This window comes from Conger conger, chromosome 15 (assembly GCF_963514075.1).
Source record: "Conger conger chromosome 15, fConCon1.1, whole genome shotgun sequence".
Taxonomy (NCBI): Eukaryota; Metazoa; Chordata; class Actinopteri; order Anguilliformes; family Congridae; genus Conger; species Conger conger.
In genome coordinates, this window is record NC_083774.1 from 25,694,563 (window position 1) to 25,721,751 (window position 27,189).

General features: G+C 43.2%; 1 protein-coding gene across 1 annotated transcript in view; it reads right to left on the reverse strand.

Moving 5' to 3' along the window:
* Positions 1-8,684, reverse strand: part of LOC133111087 (thrombospondin type-1 domain-containing protein 4-like) — a 32,426-nt gene extending 23,742 nt beyond the window's left edge. The window contains exons 1-5 of the mRNA XM_061221245.1: positions 8,631-8,684; positions 6,950-7,236; positions 6,066-6,426; positions 4,276-4,378; positions 2,101-2,237 (exon numbers count right to left, since the gene is read on the reverse strand). Of these exons, the coding sequence (XP_061077229.1) occupies positions 2,101-2,237; positions 4,276-4,378; positions 6,066-6,426; positions 6,950-7,236; positions 8,631-8,684 (942 nt within the window). The remainder of the gene's footprint in view (positions 1-2,100; positions 2,238-4,275; positions 4,379-6,065; positions 6,427-6,949; positions 7,237-8,630) is intronic.
* Between the last annotated feature and the right edge of the window lie 18,505 nt (positions 8,685-27,189).

Here is a 27,189-nt window from a genome sequence, read left to right on the forward strand (position 1 = left end):
AAAGTCCAATTGGATTGGACACATGCTAAATGACAATCGTGAGGTGAGTTAGTGTCTGTTTGCGACACGGTTATTGAGTGCAGCTGTAGATGGTCAGTAAACGAACACTGTGGTAAAAAGAGACGACCCAAAGGGCTCTGAAGAGGGCCCTACAGGGTTCCTGAGAGACTCGCTCCGGCGAAGCACCAACAAACACAGAGGACAGGAACCAACATTAAAATGTCAGAGAGCTGAACTCAGAGCAGGAGGGGTGGGCACGCAGCCAAGATCACAAGGTGTTGTGGGAAACCCGACTTTTTCTCGATAGGTTTAAAATTGGTGCACAGTAAATAAAACATGAAGCATGAAAATAAACACGGTTAACTCTCTGCGGCAACATGTACTTTGCTTGCACGAGGTTTGTGATTGTTTCCCGAGCCACATCCTTTTTGTCAAAGCACCCTCTCCGTGCGAAGCACTGAGGCTGGAATCCCTGCTGTCCCGGAGCTCATAAACACAGCTATGAAATCAGGTCCGTTTCACGGAAAACACAGCTACATCATATGAAATAAGCCGGCCCTTTCACAGCTGGGAATGGTGCGAGGTACGGTGATGATATTGCCGCAGATTTATTTTAACGATTCGCTGGTGATACGGAATGAAATGAAAGTTTCGAAATGGAATGAAACGCTAAAAACCCGAGCTTAACACGCTCTGGTTCTGTGTGGGGAAGCGTACCGTGTGTGGTGTTGTGAAGGGAAGCAACACAAGTTTTGCTTTTCCTTCAGGAAATGGCTATTCAGGCCAAGGAATGAAGAGCAGATGTTTCTGCAGCCAATTGTCTGTGTGCTTTGGTCTTCCGGGATAATTTACGGCAGCATCTCATTGCTACTGTGGGACATGCCCTGACCTGTGCAAATCCCTGGTCTGGGATATAAATCCAATCGGATTCCGCACTCTTCACAGAATTCCTCCCAGCGTTTGCAGTGAGGGTCCTGTGCTCCGGGCCTGGGCAGGGGTTCAGGCCATGGGGGGTAGGGAGCGAGGAAGATCCTACAAAGCTTCGGAATAAGGATATCAGTGTCTCTGCTGAGGGGCCAGTTCCCCACCCATCTCGGTTGGAAGCACCATAGCAGGCAGACGCACTCACTCTACCTCGGCGTCTCTCCCCTCTGGGGTCTCACAGCAGGGGAGAACCACACAGTCATAGCGTCTCCAAACGTGGGATATGCAAAAACCTCCCAAGCAGCACATCTGATTCTGGAGGACCAAGTGTGAGGTAAATACAAGCTCTTATCTCGATTAAATCTTAATATCACATTCCATCAGAAATGCGAATCTTAATATTCTCTTAATAAACCCATAACATTCTAGGGAGATATCTTGACTGCCAATGGCCAGAAACAAATTAAGGGAGGAGATGCAAAATAAGCTATGATTTATTACCATTACAAAAGAGCAAATCCCCCCCTCCAAAAAATGAATAAATAAAAGTCTTAGTACCAATTTATGTAGAATTTATTTATGTGATCAGAGCTGGACTGCTGGAGGGAACTGGAGTACCAGGAGGAAGCCCACACAGACAGGGCAGTGAGAGAACACACAGAAGGGCAGCAGAAAGGCCTGTGCCTAGACTCTAACTCAGGGGACAGTGTTACCCACTGCACAACCATACTGCTCAAAACACTCAGGAGAAGGACCTATCCCAGAGCTCAGCTCTCCCTCTTAACCAACCATCCCAGTTCTGCTGGTCACTTTTTAAAAATAGTATTAACTTATGTGCTATGCTGACCTCTGCTGGTGGCAATTATAGCAGCGGGGCATAGAACACTGCATCCCTGGAATCATTAAAAATTCCAGTGAGAGGTGTCCTGGGAGTGTTAAGGAGAATTTCACACGCGTCCAGATTCAACAGGTATTCCCTGGAAAACCATGAAAAGCAAAAAGGAATGTTCCTTTCAAGCGAGCAAGAAAAAGCCCCTGCACTATTTACGGACTACACGCATTTTATAAGACAGTGATTTATGAAGACAATAAAAGAGGGCTTGTGGAAAGCAGTGCTAAATGGGGGAGAAATGATACTTTCGTGGGGAGGAGGGAGAGAGCGGGATCCGGGCCTACCTGACATTTCCCCGCTACGCAGACGGAGGTCCCGTTCTGGCCGCACGGCGTCCCGTCGATGACCTTCTCCGACTGCTGCACGTAGAAACGGAAGCCGACAGCGCGGCAGTTGAGCTGGCACTGCAGGTCACCCTGAACTGTGCAGACAAATCCATAGATTATCCAAAGCCTCGTCCATTTCACCGGACCTCGTGCCTCATAGTCACCACCAGTGGGCAGTATTGTGCATTCTGTCTAACGGAATGACGATGCACTGATAATGGGTATAGATTTGCTAAATATCATAAGGACAGACTGTATAGACAAAACCACGATGTTGCATCAAAACTAATGTGACTTTTTTTGTCTTTTAGTCAGAACATTTCTAATAGAGTATGTCCCAATAATAGCCGATATGACTAATATTTTAGTTCATTTAGTTCAATATTCGGAAAACTGTAAAGCTTGTTTGAAATTTGTATTCAATGTTAAGGGCTTGTCAGTGTCTCTGTTCTAACTGGAAGCTGCTAGAATGGAATTCTCTGAAGTAATCAATCATTTAGCAAATCCATAACAAAAAAACACATTTTTCAACAAAAGAAGACTTGACTTGCTACAGAAATTTCTGTCAGATACCTCCAATATAACACATGTGGGATAATAATAAGGGATGGTGCCCAAAAGACCATACAAGTGTACACTAAATAAACCTGCCTATTAGTGCAAGCCCATCACTTTCTGTGAGTTGGTGATTAGGAGGGCAGGCGGGCATTTTGAGAACTAAGTCACTGACCCCTCACAGTGGGCATCTACCTCTGTCACTGAACACCCCCGATCCCCCTGCGTGTTTGATGTGAAGGGTTTGATCGTGCAGACAGCCCAGTGAGAGACTGTGGAGGGAGGGTAACGAGGCAAGCCTGGCTATTTCCATTATCACCCACACAGCACACATCTCCACCAGGACGGGAAGCACAGCTATCGCCATCGTCAACATGCTGCCAAAGTTTGAATTTACTCTTCATGGGAAGGTGCGGCACCAACGCTACATATTTCTGTTTGTATTTACCTCCATAGTGACAGCCTGCCAAAAATGGTAGGGTAGTCACAGTCCTAGGGGTCTGCAAAGATGCGCGTGTGACAAGTGGGCACATAAATTGACGTGTCCGTCATAGTGTAATGAAGTTAGAGAGCAGTAGGGTCAGACGGGAGTGGACATTATCGGCACAAAAGGATACCACACTTTCTTTCAAAAGGCTGTCTTGTCCTCATCTAATTCAGACACCCACCCCACCAAATTCATCACTGAGCCAGTCTCACGATGCAATAAAACTGACAAAATCAACCAAAGATGAGAACTAATAAATCTTCGGGGGGAAAAAATAAATCTATCATATGTTGTTTTATGTGTGTGATATCTTGAAAACATTACAGTACAGTGTTTTCAAGATGGCAAAAAAAATAAAACCTTGTTTAACTACTATTAATCCCATCACATCAATTCTGCCACACATATTTAATTATGAAGCATCAAAGCAGAAAGAGTGGCCTTGCAGTGAGGTTACTTGTGAATTGTGCCGAGACAGGTTTGGAACAGAGCATTCCAATGACTCATAAACCTCGGCGAAATAATTGAAATGATATGAAATGATGTTATGCACATTCACATTTATGCTTATTAGGAGCAGGTCCCAGCGTGGAGAGAATACAGAAGAGAGTAACTGAGGAGAGCAATACCGCATGCTCTTTCCCTGGGTCCTGAATCTGTACTGAGCAAGAGCTCCAAATGAAAAAGACCAATGGAGGGCTGGAGTGTGCATTCACCTACTTCAGCGTAATATGGTCCCAGGTTTCAGAGTTTTATAAAGGTAATTTAATCAATGATTTCTGAGTCCTCTCATACAGACAACACCTGCCAGAGTTCAGTGGGGCAATGCGACTGAACTCTGTCCGACATGCAACTTTTTTTGCATGTGACGCTTAGCTACAAGTGTTGTGATGGCAAGTTTGCTTGGAAACCTGCAAAAGCGGAAATTAATCTAGAATCGACTCAACACGAGAATGCATCAGGAAATCCAGCAATGCATCATTATTATCAGGTCATGACATCATCTGACTCAGCTCCTGCTGCCAATGGGTGAAGGGTGTGTAAAACGATCACTGCTTCAAAGTTAGAGGAAAATGTAACACAAATCTCACCTTCGATGAAAGGCTCCCAGTTGTACAGCCGACCCATGAAGGGGACATTGTTGTAAGAGGAACACTGCAGCACTCTGATCTGTGGACTGGCTGGGGGACAAGACTGCACACACACACACACACACACACATACACACACACATGCACACACGCACACACACGCACACACACACACACAAGCACACCCACGCACACGCACACATGCACACACGCACACACACAAACACACACACGCACACACACGCACACACACACAAACACACACAAACACACACATGCACACACACGCACACACACACAAACACACACAAACACACACATGCACACACACACACACACACACAAACACACACAAACACACACACGCACCCACACGCGCGCACACACACTCACACACACACGCGCACACACACGCACACACACGCACACACACGCACACACACATGGACACACACACACACACACAAGGAACACACGCACACACGCACACACACATGGACACACACACACACACACATGGACATACACACACACACACACACATGGACACACAGACACACACACGCACGCACACACACACAGGGACACACACACACGGACACACAGACACACACATACAAACGCACACAAACACACACACACGGACATTGAGTGAGCTGGCTGCTCAATACATTTATTACATTTAACTACTACCAACCCCCATTAGTCACCACAGGATCAGCACCCCAAAAGCTCTACAGCAGCACTTGAGCTAAAATAACCACTATAGTAATAATGACCACAAGTCTTTTTAAGGGCCTGGTGATGACCTTTTAAAGCAGATCGTAATACAATGCTGATAATTTAATTATACCTAATTTCAAGTTGTTACAGAAGTTCTCGGTAAGTACAGAAGTTTTCATTTGTTATCAGTCCTGTGTACCACTTTGCAAACAAGAAACTGTGTAATACACAAAATACGGAAATTTCCTACAGTTCATATGGAAGCAATGTTAAAATAATTACAATTATTTGAAGGTGATTATCAGAATGTATTACTTGATTACTATCCACTTCTCATTTGCTATTATTTGAATGATTTTTCCCCAAATTTTCAAGTACATCATACTTATATACAACATATCATAAAGTTACAAACTTCAGGATTTATGTGTTAACATATTTGAAGAGACACAAGCGGGCACTTAAGAAAGAGTGTGGGGAATAAGTTATAGCCTGTTTAAAGAAATAAAGCTTGGCAGTACGTGTGCAGGTGAGTGAGAGCGAGTGGTTCCTGACAGTGACTGAGAGGCAGAGATGACCCTGGGCAGGATAACCTCTGTCCTTCAGCAATCTGCACAGCGCCGGGATAACAAGCAGCCGGCATTCTTCCCTGAGGACAATTCCTGCCCTGACAATTCCCTCTTTACTGCTGCTGCCAAGGGCAGGCCATCTTCACAGCATCTCCACAGTATCTTCCCATCAGCCCACTGGGCCTCGACACACCCCTCCTGCTGCAAACAGACACCTCTCTTTCCCAGTCCACAGCGGTGTGTGTACACCAGCAATTCCCCCCCATACCACACTGTGCACTATGCGGTGTAGTACATCAGCTATGCACACCATTTACGGCCAAGCTCAAAGAGCGACTTGACAATATCGTACCATTGCAACTTGCCTTATAACAGAACCGCCTATGAAAAAAGGCGTTGTGAAGTCAACCTTGAAACAGTAAAAAGAAAATAAAAGAATTGATTCATAACCTTGAAGGCCTCAAAGGGGCTGAAAAGTATGTATGAAACAGGACTTACATGAGTGCTGCACATCATGAACTGCTTCGGGTCTCCTCCACAGACAGGGGAGGACTGGCTGCTGGTGTGCGGAGGTTTCTGGGCAGTGTGGACAGGGCCGGGCTGGTACAGGTAGGGCCTGGCCGGGCCGGTCCTCGGCTGGGACTGGAGGAGCGTGTGCCGGGCGCCGGCGGAGCTGTGGTGAGGACTGCGCTGCCGCACGCCATGCCACGGGCTCCTGAGCTGGGCCGGAGACCGGGAGCCGGGCGGGGAGGACTGAGACGCCCCCCTCTCTGGGTCAGCGGCTGTCTGCAGCGGCATGGCGTACGGCACCTTCCCATAGCCGTACATGCCCGGAGCGATGCGCTTCTCGCCTGCTCCCCTGGACAACGACAACAGTCTCATTAGTACAGGAAGTGCTGCCCATAAATGCACTTTAGGGTTAGTAATGTGGGGGGAAGAGCTCTATTTGAGCTGTCTGTTTGTCAGAGACCTAGGCCATTCCATTACTTTTTTATTGAAATAATGCTATTTTGTTCATTATCCATGGATAAATAATGAGACCATTAATTACCGAATGCTAGCAATTGACAATCAAAAGCCAAAGACTACAGACAAGGCAGACTGGACTTACTTTCTAATTGAATGAATACCGAAAGGAGATTCACACATTGGACACATTGAGGCAGAGCTTTGGGGTGCAGCACCTGTGTGTAGAGGAGGGATACCCCCGGTGTATGTTGGGGTGCAGTACCTGTGTGTAGAGGAGGGGTACCCCTGGTGGTGTGTGTGTTGGGGTGCAGTAGCTGTGTGTAGAGGAGGGGTACCCCTGGTGGTGTGTGTGTTGGGGTGCAGTACCTGTGTGTAGACGAGGGATACCCCCGGTGTGTGTTGGGGTGCAGTACCTGTGTGTAGAGGAGGGGTACCCCCTCCGGTGTGTGCCGTTGGGGTTCTGGCGGAGCAGAGGCACATAGGGCCGCAGGGCGGACACCACACGCCCAGGGAGCAGGGCTGGAGCTGGAGCGGCCAGCCTGGCGGGGGGCCGAGGGGGCAGGCACGAGCGGGACCGCTCCTGTACCCCTCCCCCACAGGAACGCGAGCACGTCGCCCAGGGGCCCCAGGGCCCCCAGGAGCCCAGAACTCTCCCCGCCTCGTCTGCAGGGCCCTGCTGGGGGTCCGCTCCCTGAGCGACCTGCGCAGATGCACAGAAGTGAGAGCGAGTGCCAGTGCGCAAAAGCTATGGTATGCTATAATACTGGACTGGATTCAGACAGCATTTTCCTTACATTTTTAAGTGCAATTAATTGTAAATAAACATTTTATTTCTTTATCAAGTACTATAAAATAAGACAGTTGGAAGCATCACATGAGAGTCCCTGTTTCTCTAAAACAAGCCAACATGACAGAAGATGTGAATTGAAGAAGGAACATGCTTTTTTTTGACAGTAGAAGACATCAGTTTTTTTATACTCCTGGACTAAATTTGATTAAGTTGTGTTAGGCTGTAATTGCACCTGACCAGGATATTGATTATCTTTCCTACAGATCTGTGAGCCAACCAAACAGCTGCCCTTTGCAAATGAACATGCAGTAAAAATGCACAAAGAGTGACTGTAAGAGAATTCATGAGATGAGCTGGCCTGAAACACAACTTTTCTCCTTCTCTCAGGGCATGAAGCCCAGTTATTCCTTATCTTTGTTGCACTCTTAGCACTTGAAATTGTACTTCCCTCTAGGGTCTCGTCCCTCTCGCTCTGGATATGGGCATTTGCCAAATGCCAATAATGTAATGTCATGTAATTCCCAGTGCCCTCAATCATGCCACCTTCATACAGGCTTGGTGACTGTACCCCACTGTCTCCCACAGGGTCAGGTGTGGGGCACACAGCCTGACTGGGAGGTGCTTCCACAGCTGACAGCGAGTGTCCAGATGGACTGGAGCACCCAGAATGGCCCCATCTGGACCAGCGAGCCAGGAATCCCCCACAGTACCCCCACTCATCACCCCTCTCTCCCCTGTTTATTCATGGCTCTGGGGCAGAGGGAGGGGGAGGGATAATATGACAGCTGGCATCACCTTTATTTGTGCTCCTCTGCTCTTCAAAGCCACAGCCCCCACTGCCCTTTACCTCCCTTTACCCCCAGGGGCTCAAGCATTTTTTCACTCAGATTTCCAGAACATTCTTTTCAGAATGCTAAAATGCTTTGAATGTTTTGTGACACATAACTATTAATACCAAAAATAAAGGATATTGTCTTCACGGACATAGTATTTTGTTCTGTAAAGTTGAAATGAGACATACGCATCCATTTGTGACTTTCTTTTTTTTCAAATGATTCTGATTTTCCATCAACCTTTGTCACAGCACAGCTTAACTGTCACCTGTCACTGGAGCTCTAAACTCATGTGGGAGGTCTGCATTTCACCCGTGTCAACTACATTAACACCCCTATGAATGCAAAAGGGTGAATTGGGGTCCCAAGCACTCAACAAAAATCGAGTTTGTGTCAAAGGCCTTCGGTACTGATGTCACACACTGGGGTTAAAAGCCCTCAGGCTCAGTATAACATCTTGCAGTTCCTCACCTTTCTGATGGGCTTACAGTCAAATCGGTTTGACTTGAGCAACAGTAAAACCATGGAAAATCTGCGGAACAACAAATTACATCCAATCAATCTCAGGGATAAAACGCTAAGCCTCATTCATTTGTCCCTTTAGTCTTCATGCATTGCTTAATTGTTTATTAGGAAGAAAAACAAGAGGCACGATAAACTGCAAGAGCAAAAGTAAGATGTACTGCACCTCATGGACTGCAGCCATACATAATTTATAGCCAATTGGGAGTACTAAGGTACTCTTCAGCCTTTTGCAGGAATGGAATAACCATTCTGCCCTAACGCATGTGCACGCACACACACACACACACACACACACACACACGCACACACACACACACACACACACACACACTAGTGGAGACACTTCATGCATTAGCCCCTCCCTGTCCGCCCTAGGGCCGAGGCCATTGGCTGTGGCAGCAACACTGACCTACTGCAATAGACAATGCAGATGAACATTCCTGCATGTTCAGCACACGATGAGCAATTGAGTAATAGATTGCCTCTTACCGCAGTACTTGTGCAGAAAATCCAAGCATAGCTTTCCTATAAAATGGAATGCAGACAAAAGGTTTCAGTGAATCGCTAAACTACAACAGAACATTTAATACAGACTATTGAAACCGCAATATTGTTGATCAACAAAGTAGTGACAGCCTTGCCTAATGTCACGCGTGGTCACTGAATACACGTACTGCTACAGAGGAGGGGCACTTTTCTTTGCTGCATTTATCGACTCCAAATTTGAACATTTGGGAATGACCCGCAATACTTTCAATCAATTTCAGCTTATCCATCAGATGGAAGAGCAGTGAGATTTTCTTAGGCAATGAGGGAGATGCAACCACTCCCCTCAGCGAGAGATTGTTTGAAGTGAAGAAAGACAATAAACTTACATATTGCTGTGTAGCTTCTCATATTCTTCATTTGATTTATCAGTTCTTGCTGTAGATGAATTCATCAAAACATGTATGAGTATTAGCTATAGCCTTGACGGAAATCACACAACAGTGAATTAACATTATTTAATAACTTTAATAACATTAAACGTCATGCGTGCTAAACGCAGTAAATGCAAGAGAGATCACATAATAGCATTTCTCAAACACACTCCAATAGGAAATACCATAGGAAACACCATCTACATTCCATCTGTACATATCCAGAATGTTTAATAGAATTTATGTCAGCTACAAATATTTCCAGTAATTCAGCCACAAACCCCCATGGAAGACTGGCAGTGCCACTGGAGTAATGTGACATGCGTACATGTCTTCCGTGCTGGCCTGTCATTGCTCTCATTAGTCCCCATACAAAGGCTCTACTCGCGTGGAAATGGTCTGGCTTTGCCCACTTGACCTCATTAATGACTTATAACTCCCTGGTATGATGCCTACTCTTCTGCTTTAACACTAGTGCACCTGAGAGCTGTGGATATGACACATCCTGTGAGCATACTCTTACAGTGAAACAAACTTACGGGACAAAAAGCATAATTCATTATTTTTTCTTTTCTTTTTTTTTTCTGAAACACTTCTGCAGGAGACCTTCCATTAAGGAGAGACACATTACATTGTGTATGGTGCTTTACACATCCTGCACAAAGGTTGATCATTTTAATTATTCTCATCTCGTTCTTAGAAAATATTATTATAAGATGTGAAATATATTGAGAGAAAAAAATGACCTACTCACTTCCCCTGAAGCAAACTGGGATGAGCATGAATGAGAGCTGCATGTGGGAATGGAAGGGAATGAACAGCGTAGATCCCGAGGTGATAAATTAACCGAAAATTGATGCATTCATAAAACTTCTGATTATGCATCTGGCAGATAATGACTTGTAATGTAATCAGGCTAGATTTCTTTGAAATCTCTTAGCTTGTGGCAATGTTGAAAAGATTTCACAGGTTGGGGGAAACCTTTACGAGGAAACCTTTATGCAGGATACAGCATGTGTATCATTGTTTGTATTTCAAGGAAAGTAAGCAGCTGTGCGTGTGTGTTTGTAGCTACAGTTCAAACCTGAACACGCGACTGTGTATTATGGTCGGACTGAAAGTAGGTACTTTCACAGGAGTCCAGCATCTTTCAGATACTGCGCGCGCTGTTTTTTCTCTCCGTATAAAAACTCGTCTTTATTCTTGCAACCAGGAAAATCACCGCACGAGCCGCATTCTCCACACAGTAGCCGCTACTGCAAGTATACTGTTAAATACATCATTCTAATCATCAAATAGGTGAGTATACCACTATATACTGACAAGTGAACAAGTGGCAGCAGGGATTAACAGGCAGACTGGTTAAAAGAGCTGGTTTTCCGAATAGATTCGGAAGCATCGAAGCGCATTAAAGGTAACGACATTGACCTGCAATTTAAAGCCAATGATTTAAGAAGAATCAGAAAAAAAAATACAATAAAAGCACAATGCTGATGGACTTCAGAAATACCAGTCAGGGTACTCCAAGAGAATCCTAATTAAGGTGAAGTCAAGCGATTTTTTGAATGAATGTAAGAATAATTCGATGCAGCCTAATCGTTACGTGAGAGGATATTTTGAAAGAAACATTCAAGATGGTATATCATTACAATTTTTTTTTCTTCTAACTTCCAATACAACAGTAACCTACTTTTTCATTTCAAACCTTGACACCATGTGCTGCGTTCGCAAAAGTGTGCTTGGAATATTAAATGACGAATAATTACCAAGGTCGAAAGCAATGAGAATTACATCTTTATTATTATTATTATTATTATTATTATTATTATTATTATTATTATTATTATTATTTACACATCAATAATAAGCAGTTTTTTCCAGATGTTTAAGGACATTCCGAATGTTTACAATGTAACGAAGAAATATTCAAAGCGAGACGTAGCCTACATGAGAATATTACCTTGTACAGCACTTGTAGAACTGTGAGTGAGCAGTGGTCCTCTCAAAGCTGAGTTTTTTTTAAGCACACCAAATGGCAGAGCGGTGACTTGAAGGACAACTCTTCTTTATACATCCGACAAGCACCAGTTCGCGCGTTAAATATTAAATCCGACAACGCAGCAATAATATTCCCAGATATTTTCCAAACTCCGAAATAGGCATCTGTCAACGTAGTTGGAGGGTATTCCTTCCCTCTCTGGTTCTCTTGGTCCCCCGCATTGTGGCTAGTGCTTTCCTGACCGCCTCAAAGCCATGGGAACTATTGAGGCAAAATAACTTTCTGCGCCCCCTGTCGCCGCTTTCGTCCTATAAAATCGTTGTTGTGGAGAGTATCTGAAGGTCATGGTTTCGAATTTCTCAACAAAACATCTGTGCCAGACGCGATTACATTGAAGTGTGTTCGAGTCTGTCTTTTCGAATCCAAGCATCAGCGAGATACCCCTGCTTAGATTTATGAAAACCTAAGTATTGTAATCAAAGATAACTAAAGAGCTGGGACCGGGAGCTCCAAAAATTCCAACAGCCTGAGCCTTATGAAGAGGGGTCACCATTATGTAAGTCTTACAGTAACTCATACTTCCAGAGACAGTCTACAATATAACTACAAGGGAACTGAACTAGGCACCACTTGGCACACCTGATCCTTTTCATTGTGAACCATAGTTTCAGAAAATTTGCCATTGCATGCAGCTTCAGTAGCTGATTCTATAAACCACCGTTCCCAGAAAAATGTCCAGTAAGCAGCATGGGTGCTGACCACCTCTGCCACAACAGAACCCCTCATGGAAAGCACAGAGAAAGCATAAAGCACGGTAGCTGTGTCAAATGTAACGTAATGTAATCTAATATCTGATTGAATAATCCAATTGAAATGAGTTCACTGAGATGACTCATTGCAGATTTTTGTATGCGAGGTAAAAAAACTTTTTACATCGCACAAAATCTCACATTTGGGCTAGGTGAGCTTCATGTCCTCTACACACACCTTCAAGAAACAACAACCGTGACAGCACTGAAGTTGCTGTTGCATTAGTTAAATAAGTCAGAATAACCACTGCAGTTCCTTCGTCAAATGCATACAGCTACATTCACGGCTCATGATTCATGTTATGTGCAGATATATTTTACATAAAATGTTTCCAACACCCAGAGAGTGCTGAGGAACCACACAGGGATGGAAAGCCCTCTCACTGACCCAGGCAGTGCTCCAGGCAGTGGGCTAGCTTCACGGTGCAGTTTTCCACACTCTGACTGAGAGCGTTGTGTCAATTGAATGCCTCGCTCTGCTAGTAAAAGGGAAAAAAACTCCCGCTCTATTAAGTAAAAGAAAGGTTTTGTGAAGGGCCGTAGTGTTTTGTTATCCTTGGCTTGTGGAAGAGCCTAATTTGACTTGATGAATGAAGTCTGTGCTTGGCTGAGCAGGCACCAAATGGCTTACTCTGCAGCCTGCATGGGGGCTGCAGCCAAAGATTTAGCATTTTCCTTTTGAGGTATAGGAAGCTTGACCTTGGAGGTGCTGGAAATTAAATACACATTTGGCACATTTTAGGAAGTCCTAATGAATTGCAGTTCTGGGGAGCACATTCAAGCCACACAACACGCATTTCTGAGGGATTACCGGGACAGAATGTCAATGGACACATAACTGAAGCCATATGCACCGGTGTTGAGTTAACACTAAAGTTTAAAGTTATAACGTAATTCCATGCACAGGACTGAACTAAATTATGTGAAACTATAATATAGAAATATTGTATAGAAAAGAAATGCTGAGACCAAAACAATATCATTTAACTGCTTTAAACTACAGCAAGAGCTAAATTACACTACAGCAAACAGAGTGTTTGTCATTAGCTGATGCGCCATATGTAGATTCTTTCTTGACAGAGCTGAACACAGTGGACAAACAAACACAACCTTCACAACTGTGATATATCCTTGCACAATAAATCAATCGAAGAATCAACCTAAATAGAATCAGCAATATCCTCATACATACAAAGCATTTTGCCTGAATATGAACCAAACCTTCAAAAAACTGTGCAACAGAAAGATTAACACAGTTCAGTGAATTAGATCATCAATGGAATATATTTTCATTGATTTCTCCCCTGATAGATAATACCTCACTGGTATTATCTCACTAATAAGCTCTCTGAAGATGTGGGGCAGGTGTTCTGCCAGGCCCCCTCCCAATAGATATAATCCTGTTCTCTATAATCACAGTGTCCAAGCCCGTATTAATACAGCTAGCAATGCAGGAAGGACTAAAAGGACTAAGGACTCTGAGGACTAAGGACACTAGCCAGAAATAAGAGCTGGGGTTGTATATCATCAGATTGGCTGGGATGTAAGATTTAGGCAGCCCTGACCAAAAACGAACCCGGAGCAAATGGAGAGCACTCGGAAGGACAGACAGGAACCATTGTCATTAGCAGGCAGGAAGTACAAGTATAAACACTGGAAGTGAGTCCCTGGACATCCCCACATAAGCACATAAAATCTCTGTCCTGCAGCTGATCCCTTGTTAAAAGATAATACTCAGGCTAGGTTTGGACCAGAAAAAGACCAGAAAAAGATGCACAACGCTAGTCCTCCTTTGTGCTATGTGGACTGTGGATTTTTAAATAGTCACTGCCTCGCAAGCAAGTGCTTCAGCAAATGATAGACAAAGAATCATTTTGCCTGACAAACAACCTTGAACTAGATAGGATTCTTCTATGGAATCAGACAGGGTTCCTATTGGAGCCATGATGATGCCAGTTATTTCCAAGTAAAGACCTGTTAAAGAGCAGCAGACAGCATGGAGGAGCAGTCTGCATTCAATCTGTTTGGGGTGCCACACCCTGGAGGGGAGGGGTGGTAATGCAGGTAGTAGGTGACTCCGGTACGGTTCAGTTCTCTATCAAACATTAATGCAAGTTTTGTATTGTATGAGCCTACATCAATGGGGTTTTTTTTTTACTCTTGAAACATCACTTCTCCACTGATTGAACATTTCCCCAAAATAAATAAATAAACATCACCTCCTGCTACAGTAAAAAGACCGCCATCACTCTACAGATTCATATTTGTAACTGATTGACTAAAATGATTAATGAGATTAGATTATTTATTCAAATATACCACTGTATATTAAAAGAGTATTTTCCTCGATAAGAAAAACAAGACTTTAACTGGTTGGAGAATGACATTTCAGTTGCAGTTTTCATCTGAAGCAGAACTAAGAATGGCGAAATGGCTTATTAACACTAAAATTGCTCAGGATGACTTATGAACACTTGTATTATCCTCTACTCTACTGGTATTTTGTCTGAGTAGAAGGGAGCATAATGGGTCTTGACTGAAGCCTTTAAAATCTTTAAAGGGATTAATAAGGTTGAACACAGAGGCACTTTCAAGCTGAGTTCTGTCAGCAGAATAAGAGGCCACAGGTGGAAATTAGTTTAAAGAAAATTTCACACTGGCACACTGGTACTAGAAGGAATTTCCTCACACAGAGAGTTATTAATGCATGGCATAGCAAGTCAGAAGCTTGGCTCAATGCTGTAATATTTCTTATGTAAGTAAATTTAATCTGCCTTTTTACAAATAATAATAAGTGTAGTAGAATCAGTGTATTGCAATGAATTGTATCATTATTAACTAGCATATTAATGGATGAGAAAAGCAATGCAAATAAAGTTTGTTTATACACAAGAGGTAGCCATGGCAATGTTAGGGCAAAGTCTTGCAGGGCTATGCCCTGATCAAAATATATATCATACATAGATTGCACTGACCTGTCCTGATGCTGCAGAACCATATGTTGAAAAATGGCATAATTTTTCAGACTGGAGGATATGATTTGTGAAAGGATTAGTCTGTATGTGAGAGAGAAACATTACGTGAGGAAGGGTCACATGCATCAGTCCACACCACTGCACGCACTGTACTATGGGACCTGCACAGCTGCAACAGTACTGCTGGAAAGACATTATAATAATAGATTAAATGTGTTACCTAAACTATAATAGTTATAGAGTTATTTTGGTAAATACAGAATATGAGGTATGCAGCAGGGAACTGCTGTTCTTGCCGAGAATGGCTAGGAGGCAGAGAAGCAGTGACACAGCACGCAAAGTGAGACTGACATTTTACCAAGGGATCAAGAAGTTTCTAGAAGCTTATGAAATATGTTACTACAAACAGCCTTCTCGTCAGTCAGAGGTGGCCCTCAGTCTCCTGAAACTGTAACGATGACTTTAATTCATCCTGAGGGCTTCACAAGGACCCATGTCATAACAATTAGCACACCTGAAGGTGTCAAAATGGCTCACCTCTGAGAAGCTCTCACCAGGAGGGCAAAACTAATGGGACAGTGAGACCACAATGGTATTGTACAAAGTACACAAGGAAAATTCACAGTCCTGTGAAGAGAGCTGATCCTTTTGGCTTTTAAATGTTTTCTTTTAAAAAATAAATGTTGCATACATTAATAAAATGTGGCAACTCTAATTCAAACAGTTTTATGTTGAAGACATTATCAATTCACGATCATGCTATTAATTGAAAACAAGTCAAAGGACAGCTGAAAGCTGTACTAGGTTTACCTAACAAGAAAAAAAGACATAAGTCATTTCAGAGTGGAAAAAAGTGTTATGTGATTAGGTAATAATTTGTTGGCTGATAGTGTTCCTCGTCAAGTCTAAAACCATAATTGCCTTCACAAGGACACCATTGTGCAAGATAACAAACCTGATACCTTAATTGCAGCTCTCATTTCTCAGCACAATTATTCTATTAATTAAATGCTTCAGTGGATATAGCCCAAGAAAAGGGAAGAAGGAGAAATGAAATGTAAATGAGGGAGAGAGGGAGAGGGAGATAGAGAGACAGAGAGAGAGAGAGAGAGAGAGAGAGAGAGAATGAGCAATGTACTGTATACAAATGGAGTGAAAGGACAGGTGAGAAGCCTGAAGTTTATTTAACTGTCAGACACACATGCACACACGCAAGAGCGGGAATATTTACATTTTAAAGAACACCAAATCCAAGCATAACATTCCAATTTACGAACACTAACTTAGGCTAATACTAGTGCATACTACAACCACCAGAGCTTGAGTTTTATAGTAATTAAATGAAACTGTGCTGTTTTAAGAGGCAGCTACGGAAACAAGACTGGTCTTAAAATGACTTCAGTTGAGTATGAGAGAGGGATGGAAGCAAAGGAGGGCAATCCTGCAGGCCAAGACCAGCTAAAATGGTTAAAGACTCAGAGAACATTTTTGTGAAGAGTCAGCAAAATGTTGGTGAAACACTATCTAAGTGAAAACCTGGCTAGATTTGTTTGAAAAGTGAAAGTTTTCTAGTTAACTAGGATGTAGCCAGGCTATATCTGAGTAAAACCTGAGCTATTTCACGGTTACCCCAGTCCATTTTTGTCAGAACATCTCCCAGCCTATATTTCTACAGTTGCTGTTCAATTTGTGTTCTTCATATGTTGTGCGGGCAAAAGAGATCGCCATTCACCTGAATGACTAGGAATGACAGAGACACCCTGAATACCATAGCAGATGGTCTTTCCCATAAAATTCACTCTTCTAGGCAACCAGATGCATGAGCATGTACATGTCCATGGGCACATATGTGCTTGTCAATCAATTAAATATTCAAGGTCTACCATAACTCTAAATAAATTACTTCAAATACATTCATTCATAGATATGGAAAAATAACCTGCAGTGTAGTTAACTGCATTGGATTGTTGACTGTGGAATTGTGTTTCATGGAGCTAACTGTCTGTCCAGTTTCGAGATCACTTCATCAGCAGTCCCAAACAAGCTGAATGCGGAAGAATATGTGCAACTTCATCTCTGACGGAGGTGTTAGAGCAACCTTCTACATTTCCCCTGGGTGGATGTTACAAAATCAATGACAACAAAAATGAGCCATCAACATCAAACAGCGTTTCTGTTTGGATTGTTTTGACAGCTTTGGAGCTTTTCAACCTGACCAAATACAAGCAAATCACTTTCAGGTGGGATAGTAAATATCTCCATAGGTTCTTTTTTTTCCATGTCTTCATGGCATTCAAAAGTTCAAGCCACCTGGAGATTGATGGATTGTTGATCATGCCAAACAGAAACCACTAAATGTTATAGCAGAATAGTTATGACACTTTTTACTGCAGTAGGAACTGGGTCAGGTATCACTAATATTTGGATCCATCCAGGCTGCACGAAATAAAGGGGACATATAAACGAAATGGACAGAGTGAAAAAAAGATATAATATACATTGTAAAAATGTGAAAAGAAACCTAGGCAAATCCCTCAGAGAAGAATGGGGCAGAAAGCACAAACTGGAAGTGGAGGTGTTGCTGATTGTTTTCATATGGAGCTGGTCTTACTTGTTTGGTTTACTTAAGGCCGTCAGAGAATGATGACCAAGGACAACAGAGGAGCTATGCATCATTTACTGCAGCTGCTTTAGGAAATCTATTTCAGGGGACATAACCCCAGACCCCCAGTCCATCTAATAACTCTTCATTACCGTTCTTCACCCCATCTCCTTCAGCAAATAGAGGTTTCATCATATTTCCTTTCAAATAAAAAAAAAAAGATGACACATTTTTCCAGATTTTCTACAATACAGCACTGTACTGTAACGTAATGACCATTCTCAATGTGAATTTTTTGGTTTAACATCTGTTGCACTGTGAACCCTGCATTCCTGTTTCTGTTTCTATTGTAGACATTGACTGACAGCCCCTGAAAGATGAGCTTTTTTTAGTCCAGTGACCAATGGCTTCACCCTCTCATCAGAGATAGACCACCTAGCTGTTGCTTTGTTGCATCTACGGGCAGGAAAGACCCCCTGCAGGTTAATGAGGCCTTCCGTAAACCCAGGCAAGCACTTGTACACACACACACGCGCACACACACACACAAACACACACACACACACACACACGCTCACACATGCGCACACAGACTCACCAGTACTCTGTCACACACATATACATACTCACAAGCACTCTTTGTAACAAGACTGGCAGGACTGAGAGCAAGACACTGAATGCAACACAAATAACCTGTAGTCACAGATAGCCTCAGTAGGGACACATATTCATAATACTGATTCCTTAATCAGACAAAGTACTTGATAGCCAGCTTTACAGTGCTATATTAAATATTTCTTTCTACAGAGAGCAATTTCAGACAGACAGGCAATTTGTTCCAATGAACAGTGATAGTATATGAAAGGGTCTTTACCCATGGAGCATTTCAATTTGAATTGGATAAAAATCCTCTGCACTGGCTCTTGTGGAGTAATATAGGCTTAAAATAGCTGTATAAATATATTGTGGGATTGAGCTGTTACTTTATCTGCATGACTCTCACAGACATGGAGCCATTTTGGTTCATGAAAATAGAGAATAAATGAGAGTAATCCCAATGGAGAGGGAGCTTTAGCGTAATCTGAAATACCGTGTTCTGACAGGAGGTTCCTCCCTGATGACAGGACTAAGCCAGTGAGTGACAGAAGTCCCTTTTCTTAGCCGTGTCGCCAATGTGACGATGGGCCAGCAGCCAGGGACTTCTGCAGGAAAAGCAGAGCACAGGAGACCCCTGCAAACAGAGTAAAACCATATGTGAGGAAGAGGCTACGGAGGCCACTGTGTGGGAAAGCGCCCATTTGCCCAAGTGGATTTAGGTGGAATAAGGTAGGTATTAGGAAAAGTACTGATTTTTCATTATCAGCAACTCTCTTGCTTTTATCTTAATTCATGTTACAGATTGTTGTCGATGCTATGGCCATATTTAGACAATTGTGATTCAGTAGTAAAACACTTCTTTTTATATCCTCTGTGAAATGCGAGGAAAATATTTTGACGCTGACTAACATCATATTCCACAAGCAGCAAAGCCGCACAGGATAACAATGAAACCACTGCCCACATCAGGCTTCTACTGTGGTCTGAGGCGGCAGTGTTTGTAAAAGATGGCTGATCACTAGCACAGCAGAGACAGGTGAGATTTTCCAGATTTTTAAAAGCAACAGTTTTAAATCTCTGAAATATTGGCCGTCGTGGAGATGCTGTGCTTCTCTGCTTTGACGGAGACTATAGCAAGATCTGCAGACTGATTGAAAATGTTGTTGTTTTTTTATCCCTGATTCCCTGAAACCTCTGAGCTTGTTTGCAGTTTGCCTGTTCAGATGTAGAAAAGTAAGACTTCCTTTAATGACAATACCAATAAAACAGTCAGCCACAACTTCCTTCTCAGATAAATATCTAATCACCTACTGCTCCACATTGCCAACAGAAATGGTTTCAAAAATTGCCCTGCTTTGAAATAAGATCATATAGTGAGAAATAAGGCAGTAACACAAAGCAGTACTGTGGGTTTGCTCAGAATTATTCATGTCATGTTATAAGCACCACACCATGAAACAGATTGGGCTCCATCAGGCCCCTAAGGCAATTTTCAGTTGGCTGACGGATTTCACTATATTTAATAGAAATAGAAAATATAACTAAGTGGGCGAAAGACCGTATGTGTATCCCTTCACCAGCTGCTGTTGTTGATGAGTGGTGATGTTGTTGTTGATGAGTGGTGATGTTGTTGTTGATGAGTGGTGTGCTGTTGTTGATGAGTAGTGTACTGTTGTTGATGAGTGGTGTGATGCTGTTGATGAGTGGTGTGCTGTTGTTTGATGAGTGGTGTGATGCTGTTGATGAGTAGTGTGCTGTTGTTGATGAGTGGTGTGATGCTGTTGGTGAGTGGTATGCTGTTGTTTGATGAGTGGTGTGATGCTGTTGGTGAGTGGTGTGCTGTTGTTTGATGAGTGGTGTGATGTTGTTGGTGAGTGTTGTCCCCACATAGACCTGGTGCTTAATGGTGATGACTCTAACATGTAGACCCCTGATCTCCTGGGCGAGAATGTGACCTAGAGTCTGCTGTAAGCTCTGCGGCATTTTGTTTTCACCTTAAAACCAGCACATAATCCAGATCCAGGTAACCAGATGAAGAGACTTAACTGCAAAATAACTGCTGTAATTTATTAAGTGCAGAGCAACAACAACACCCAGAGGAGCCGGTGGCTCTCAAGCACCAGGGTTGCAGACTCCTATCGACTTGCTGGGAAACAAAATAAAATTCCTTTGTGCTACTATTTCAGATGATGGTGATGAGGATGACAGCACACATAACAGAGGACTGTTGAGGGCATGGTGAGACTTTGGGCTACTGGGAAGACTGGACGAGTGTTACCTGTTCTCTGGTTCCTCCTGGTGGTGAACAGGGTTCTCCTCTTAGGGCCACCATGCTGGTGAGGTGGGGAGACCAGTGCCCCCCCATCTCCCTCTCAGAGCTCCCTCCATGAACTCTGTGTCCCTGATGATTGCCTTGGGCTGGGCCTTCAGAGACTGGACGTGGAAGGCCTCTGGATATACCTGTGCACAGGGATAATGTCCCTCCCTGTGCAGCTCCAGCAAGGCCTGAGGGTCCTGCCACTGATCCTGACAATTAGGCAGGGCAGGGCAGGGCAGGGCAGACTCATTCATCACTGCACTCTACAGAGCCAGAGAGCTATGAACATAAAGTAATTAATTCATGGCACATAACAGTGCAGTTAATTTTACTGAAATAGGGTGCTCAGCAGAGCATCCTGTATAGTCCTCACCATGAATAGGACAGTAAACCAATCCTAGCCTCACTGGTTTAACATGGTTTTACATTAGTTCTGTTTACATTAGGTTTTGTCTTTTGCCCACAAAGAAAGCATTAAATCCTTATTACTGCCAGCCACACTGAAAATAACTTGACATTTTCCAAAGCCTCGGAATTCAGTTGAGCCCAGTGCCCATCTCTGGCCTGGCTTCCTTCTCTACACATTCAGCTACTGAGGAAGTCCAGCCCCTGCTCAGAGGTCTCATTCTCTGCTTTCTCAACCAATCACCATCATTCACATTTAAACACACATTCAACCTTCATCAGAGCAAGTCGAGCACATGAGCAATGGGCTCTACACAAATGGAAGTGGCAATTTATAAAAACAAGTTTCATTCCATGATTATGTTTTATTGTGCCAACTCCATTCAGGAGCCTTTCACAACCGTCAATTCCCATCACATCTCAATTTCCAAAAAAACACCGTTTGACAGAGCCAGAAAATCCCTGTCCAACAAATAATTACTAAAAGCCCAAGCTTGTTCTCAGTTCACTTGTCAAAAACCATGCAGAGAGCACAGCTGTCTTTCAATCTGTTAAACAATGTGATACATACCCTTCTCAAATGGAATAAACACAAACAGGCCCCACAGACTCAACCATCTGAAGCATGAAATGACTTAATATATGAACATAGGAATATTATGGTCTCACCTTTAACTGAGCAGTAGGGAAATTCATTGCTGGACATCAGGAGTCTGTGCTTTTGTCCAGGATGTTGCAGAGATTAAGTGGTATAATAAATATGTCTAATGAAGTATGACATGTTCAGGCCTGGGTGCTTTCAGAACGACATCTTTCAAAAACACTTGGACTCTTACAGATCTGCCATATGTGCATTTTTAGTGTTTAGAATAAGTGCTTTACATTCAATGGGGATTGTATCAGTCAAACACCTCTTGAAATGTGGAGGGTTCTGGAACCAGTATTCAGGTTTTAAAATATTGCAGCTCAGAGTCTATATTGCCCATGTCATAATTTCCATGACTACCGCTTGCACAAAGGCACAAAGCTATACACAAACACTCCTTGCACACCAGGCCTGTGAAATAGCAGTGAAGTGCCAACTAGCCCAATTGCGGGCTAGTTGAGGATGCTACAGCATTGTAATGAAATCACAATCACTCCTGGGCATTCTGGAATGGGGGTAAAAATAATTATAAAAAAGTAAGGAGATAAAAAAAGTTTTTATTTCAAGGATACTCCCTGCAGAGTCGTCCTGAAGGTGTGGCTATGATGAGACAGCCAACCCGATAAATGTACAGACAAGAGGCCAGAAAGAGAATTTATTGGCAATTTTGTAAAATGGGAGCAAATGTAAGCTGTTGACATACAGCAATCGACTTCACTTTAAAGCAGTTTCTTGCATCACAGCCTCCTCTTTTTGAGAAACGTTGTCATGTCCTTGGTCACCTTAGTGCAAGATGCTGTGAATAAAAGGAATGTTCTTACAGAGGAGAGGGCGTTCCCCGGGGCCCCGAAATCTGCATCATCAGTAGACACTCATAGTCCCCACTTTGGCTGTGCAAGATAGTACCACGATGTTAACGTTGCAACAAACGTATTGAAGCAGCAAAATCAGTTACCACTAAATAAATTGTTAATTTAATGGACTCTTGACTATAACTGCAGAAAAACGGCAAAAATAGTAAACAAACGGAAAAAAATAATATTTGCCAAAATGTTTCAAAACACGGTTCAAAAATATTCTTTCAGTATGTTGTGTTTCCTGTCCCTTGAGAACTGGAGTTCAGAACCGATATTGAGCAGAAATCTCCCAAAATATCTCCCTGTGGAGAGCATACCAAGTAAAGTATATTTAAGCCATTGCTTATACTTAAGAAATTCTCAAGGCTGAAATGGACAGGGAAGCAGTTGCCCTCTAGCCTATTGCACAAACCTTTGCCACTAGAATACTTTGAAATAAACAATCGCCACTATGTGGGTGGCATACTTCTCAAAGTGCCATGCTGGGTGCTAAAACATGGCACAGCTGGGGGTTCACAAAAATGCCAACATGGAGGCTCAGCAGGAGCAGGCAAAGAGGGCCTCTTCCCTTAACTTCAAACCCAGGATAAACCCGCCTAATCTCGGTGAGAAAGGGGGATTCCGACGCCATGGAAATAAAATCCGCCCTATGCCTGTTATTTTCTTGCATGGGAACATCTGCATAGTTTTGGATATTTTCATCAGGGATCTTTCCCGATTGGCCAGGCGGGCTTGTTTATATCAAAGACAGGGAATCATGGGAAGCAATTAGGCTCCCTGCTAATCATGTGTGAGATAAAGCCACAACAAATCTGACGAATGAAAGGCAAAGGGTGTGAAGCCTCTGGCACTGTGGTCAGAATGCTCCCTAAGCCAGCTGTCACCAGGGAAACCGGCCACTGACCTGCATTTTAGCAAATACATCCTGACCTGCTCAACTGTCTGCCATGGGTAATAGAGGATAAGCTCTGCTCCAGACAGAGAACTGCATCCCACCTCAGGCAGAGCATTCTGTGATCCTGGCAGGGCATTTCCTCACCGCCAAAACATCCATTCCTGTCCAGGGACATTGTTGGATTGAACTAAATAAATTTCAATACAATGGTTTCATATACCACTGCCCAATTAATCTGAATTGTATCTTTTTTATCTTAAGGAAATCTATTTTTTTTGTATCGATAATTCTCACTACTAACAATGCATTTTACTGAACCAAAATTAATGCAGTGTGTGGAAATACAAACTGCATAAGAATAGAGAGACACTGCTGGCCTCAGGCCAACAGGAGGACTGCTGCTGTTCAACTTCTTGTATCTGCTTCTGCAATGAAGATGTGGGCTGATTAAATGCACAGGGCCTGGAATGTAAATATTTCAAAAAGCAAGTACACTTGGTTCCGCTGATGTCCTGATGCTAAAATGTCCAGTATGGGTCCAACTCCACAAAAGACATTATCATTTTGAATATGTATAAATATATGTTTAGTCAATAAATGCTACACATTTACAGTCACTTTTATGTTCAGTCTGTTGTGCGGTTGTTCACAAAATGTACGTTTAAAACAAAGGCACAAGAAATGTACACTCTTCTGTCAAACAATGGTAACAGCCTTCTGTATAGGGATTGGTTCAAGATCATTTGGAAAATATCTTTCTTTGTTGTCTATAGAGCCCCTGCATTATGATTATGAAAGGCAAAACCTTTCAAGTACACCTGCAGATTTTTATGTATAGCTTGTTTTGGCAATGAAAACGTGGCGGTATAACACTATACTGAAAAGGGGAACAGGGTTGGGGGGTGGGGGTTACTCCAACTAATAAATTATGTTACGCTGCTACATATTTCAATTGCAAGTTCTTTGGGAAATAAACACTGGCATGATAAACACAGAGTGAGTTTGTTAAACTGAGGTACACTAGTAGAGAAATATTTACATACCAAAACGCTGTGCAAGGGATAATATTGGGGAATATGAACACAAATAAAGGGGCCGTATGATCAGAACTCTGTTTATCAGACATTTACCACAGACACACGGGAGGATGATTGGAGGATTGGGCAGCCTGTAGCGTAATGGTTAAGGTAAATGACTGGGACACACAAGGTCGGTGGTTCTAACCCCGGTGTAGCCACAATAAGATCCGCACAGCCGTTGGGCCCTTGAGCAAAGCCCTTAACCCTGCATTGCTCCAGGGGAGGATTGTCTCCTGCTTAGTCTAATCAACTGTATGTTGCTCTGGATAAGAGTGTCTGCCAAATGCCAATAATGTAATGTAATGGAGGAGACATGTTGTAGCAGCAGGGATCAAAGACAATGTCAGGCTTTTCTTCCCTTTCTGAATAGCTATGCTATTAGGCTGCTTCTGCAGTTCCCATACATTAGTTCCTTTTCCACTGTGTCATCAGCGGAGAGGAGCAGGGATATCAGTGAGACTAAGCTGAAAAGCAACAGGCTACATAAATCCGCGAAATCCGAGGGAAACTTCCTGTATGAGGACAATGGGCCAAGAACTGCTTTACCCCAGACGCCCCGTCCTCACACACACACACACACACGTACGCATGCACACATACACACCTCGCAATAGCCCAACCCAATGCGAATCCCAGTAGAGCTCACCAGAGGCTACTCCCTAAGGCTCAGAGTTGAATGGGGGCAGAGAGAAGACGATTTCCATCTGGTCCCTTAGAGGAAGAGAACACAGAGAAACGCAGGGTTACAGATAAGAGCTATAATATATGAAATGTAGGTACTGTGGAGTGGAGGAATGTCCGCTCTTTTGCTCCGAATGAAAAACCCTGCCTGTCGCTGCAGCTGTATTTGGCAGAGCGGTTCTCGGCTCTCCCTGAGGAGAGAACGGAGTTTGGACTGAATGCCAGTTTCACTAGGGGAGGTATAATTATACAGATGAGTTCACACTGTGCTTATTGAGCTGTCTACAGCTCCAGGTCCCCATGATGCTCAGGTCACCAAAATCAGTCAATGCTTTTCAGGCCTGACTGCATCTGAGGAGTATCTGTCCACACATTACTTTAAGGACTGAATATGCTGTAGGTCAAAAATGTCTTAAAAGTGAAGTAGTCCAGAATAACTTTGGCCCTGAATTTTTCCTTGTTGCCTTGAAAAACCTGCTATGTTAAAAAAAATATATGACAGTGCCCAGAAACCATATTACAATAAGACACTGAGACGCAGACCTCCATTGAAAGGCTCCGATGCACCCCGCCTTAGAATGAAACCCGAGTGTGGAGCAGGGGTGATGCAGAGACGGCTGTCCGTCTACGCCTGGGGTTTCTGCCACCCCATCATCACTCAGTCTTCCCATGAGCAGGGACATGAGACAGCAGGTTTGCACACTGTATTCACAGAGACGCATCACTCCTCAGCTCTCCAGCTCCACAGCGTGCCAGGTGACGCTCATCCAGCTGCACTGGGAGTGTCTGTACTGGACAGAAACCAATAACGAAAGCCTCTGCGACTGGGGAAAGGTAACAGCTTTGTTATGACTGTTTATTTATACTGAACAGTGGACAGATGTTCCCACTCTGGTGAGGCTTCCTTTAGTTTTGCGATTTGTTTATACGATTTCCACTTTTTACATTTTCACATTATAAATATATACCCAGGGAGCACTTTATTAGGTAGACCTGTACACCAGCTTGTTAATGCAAATGTTTAATCAGCCAATCATGTGGCAGCACCTAAATGCATAAAAGCATGCAGACATGGTTCAGCTATATTTCAGACAGTATGTCAGAATGGGGAAGAAATGTGATGTAAGTGACTTTGTCTGTGGAATGATTGTTGCTGCCAGACAGGGTGATTTGAGTGTCTCAGAAACTACTGATCTCTTGGGATTTTCAAGAACATCAGTCTCTAGTTTGCAGAGAATGGTGCAAAAAACAAAAACAAAAAATCCAGTGAGCAGCAGTTCTGCAGGGAAAAACGCATTGTTAATGATGAGAGATGTCAGTGGAGAAGGGCCAGACTGGTCAAAGCTGACAGGAAGGTGACAGTAATGCAAATAACCACGCATTAAAACAGTGTTATGGAGAAGAGCATCTCTGAACACACAACGCAAACATTAAGTCTAAAAAATAATTATAACAAATACCTAATAAAATGTACACAGAGTGTACAATGCAGTACTTCTATGGCATAACACACTTTACAGCGCATTCATAAATAACACAGAGGAAGGGAAGATTCTGCTGTACAGTTAGAGAAGCTTTGAAGGTGTGCACATCCAAAAGGTTCCTGCAGGTGCTGGATGGAGGATGAATCAGGTAAAGAGGATAATGTCTGCACACTGCTCAGTGCAGACGATAATGTTCCCATCCCCCAGGGATCTCTGTCCGGTAACCTGGGGGATCGAAA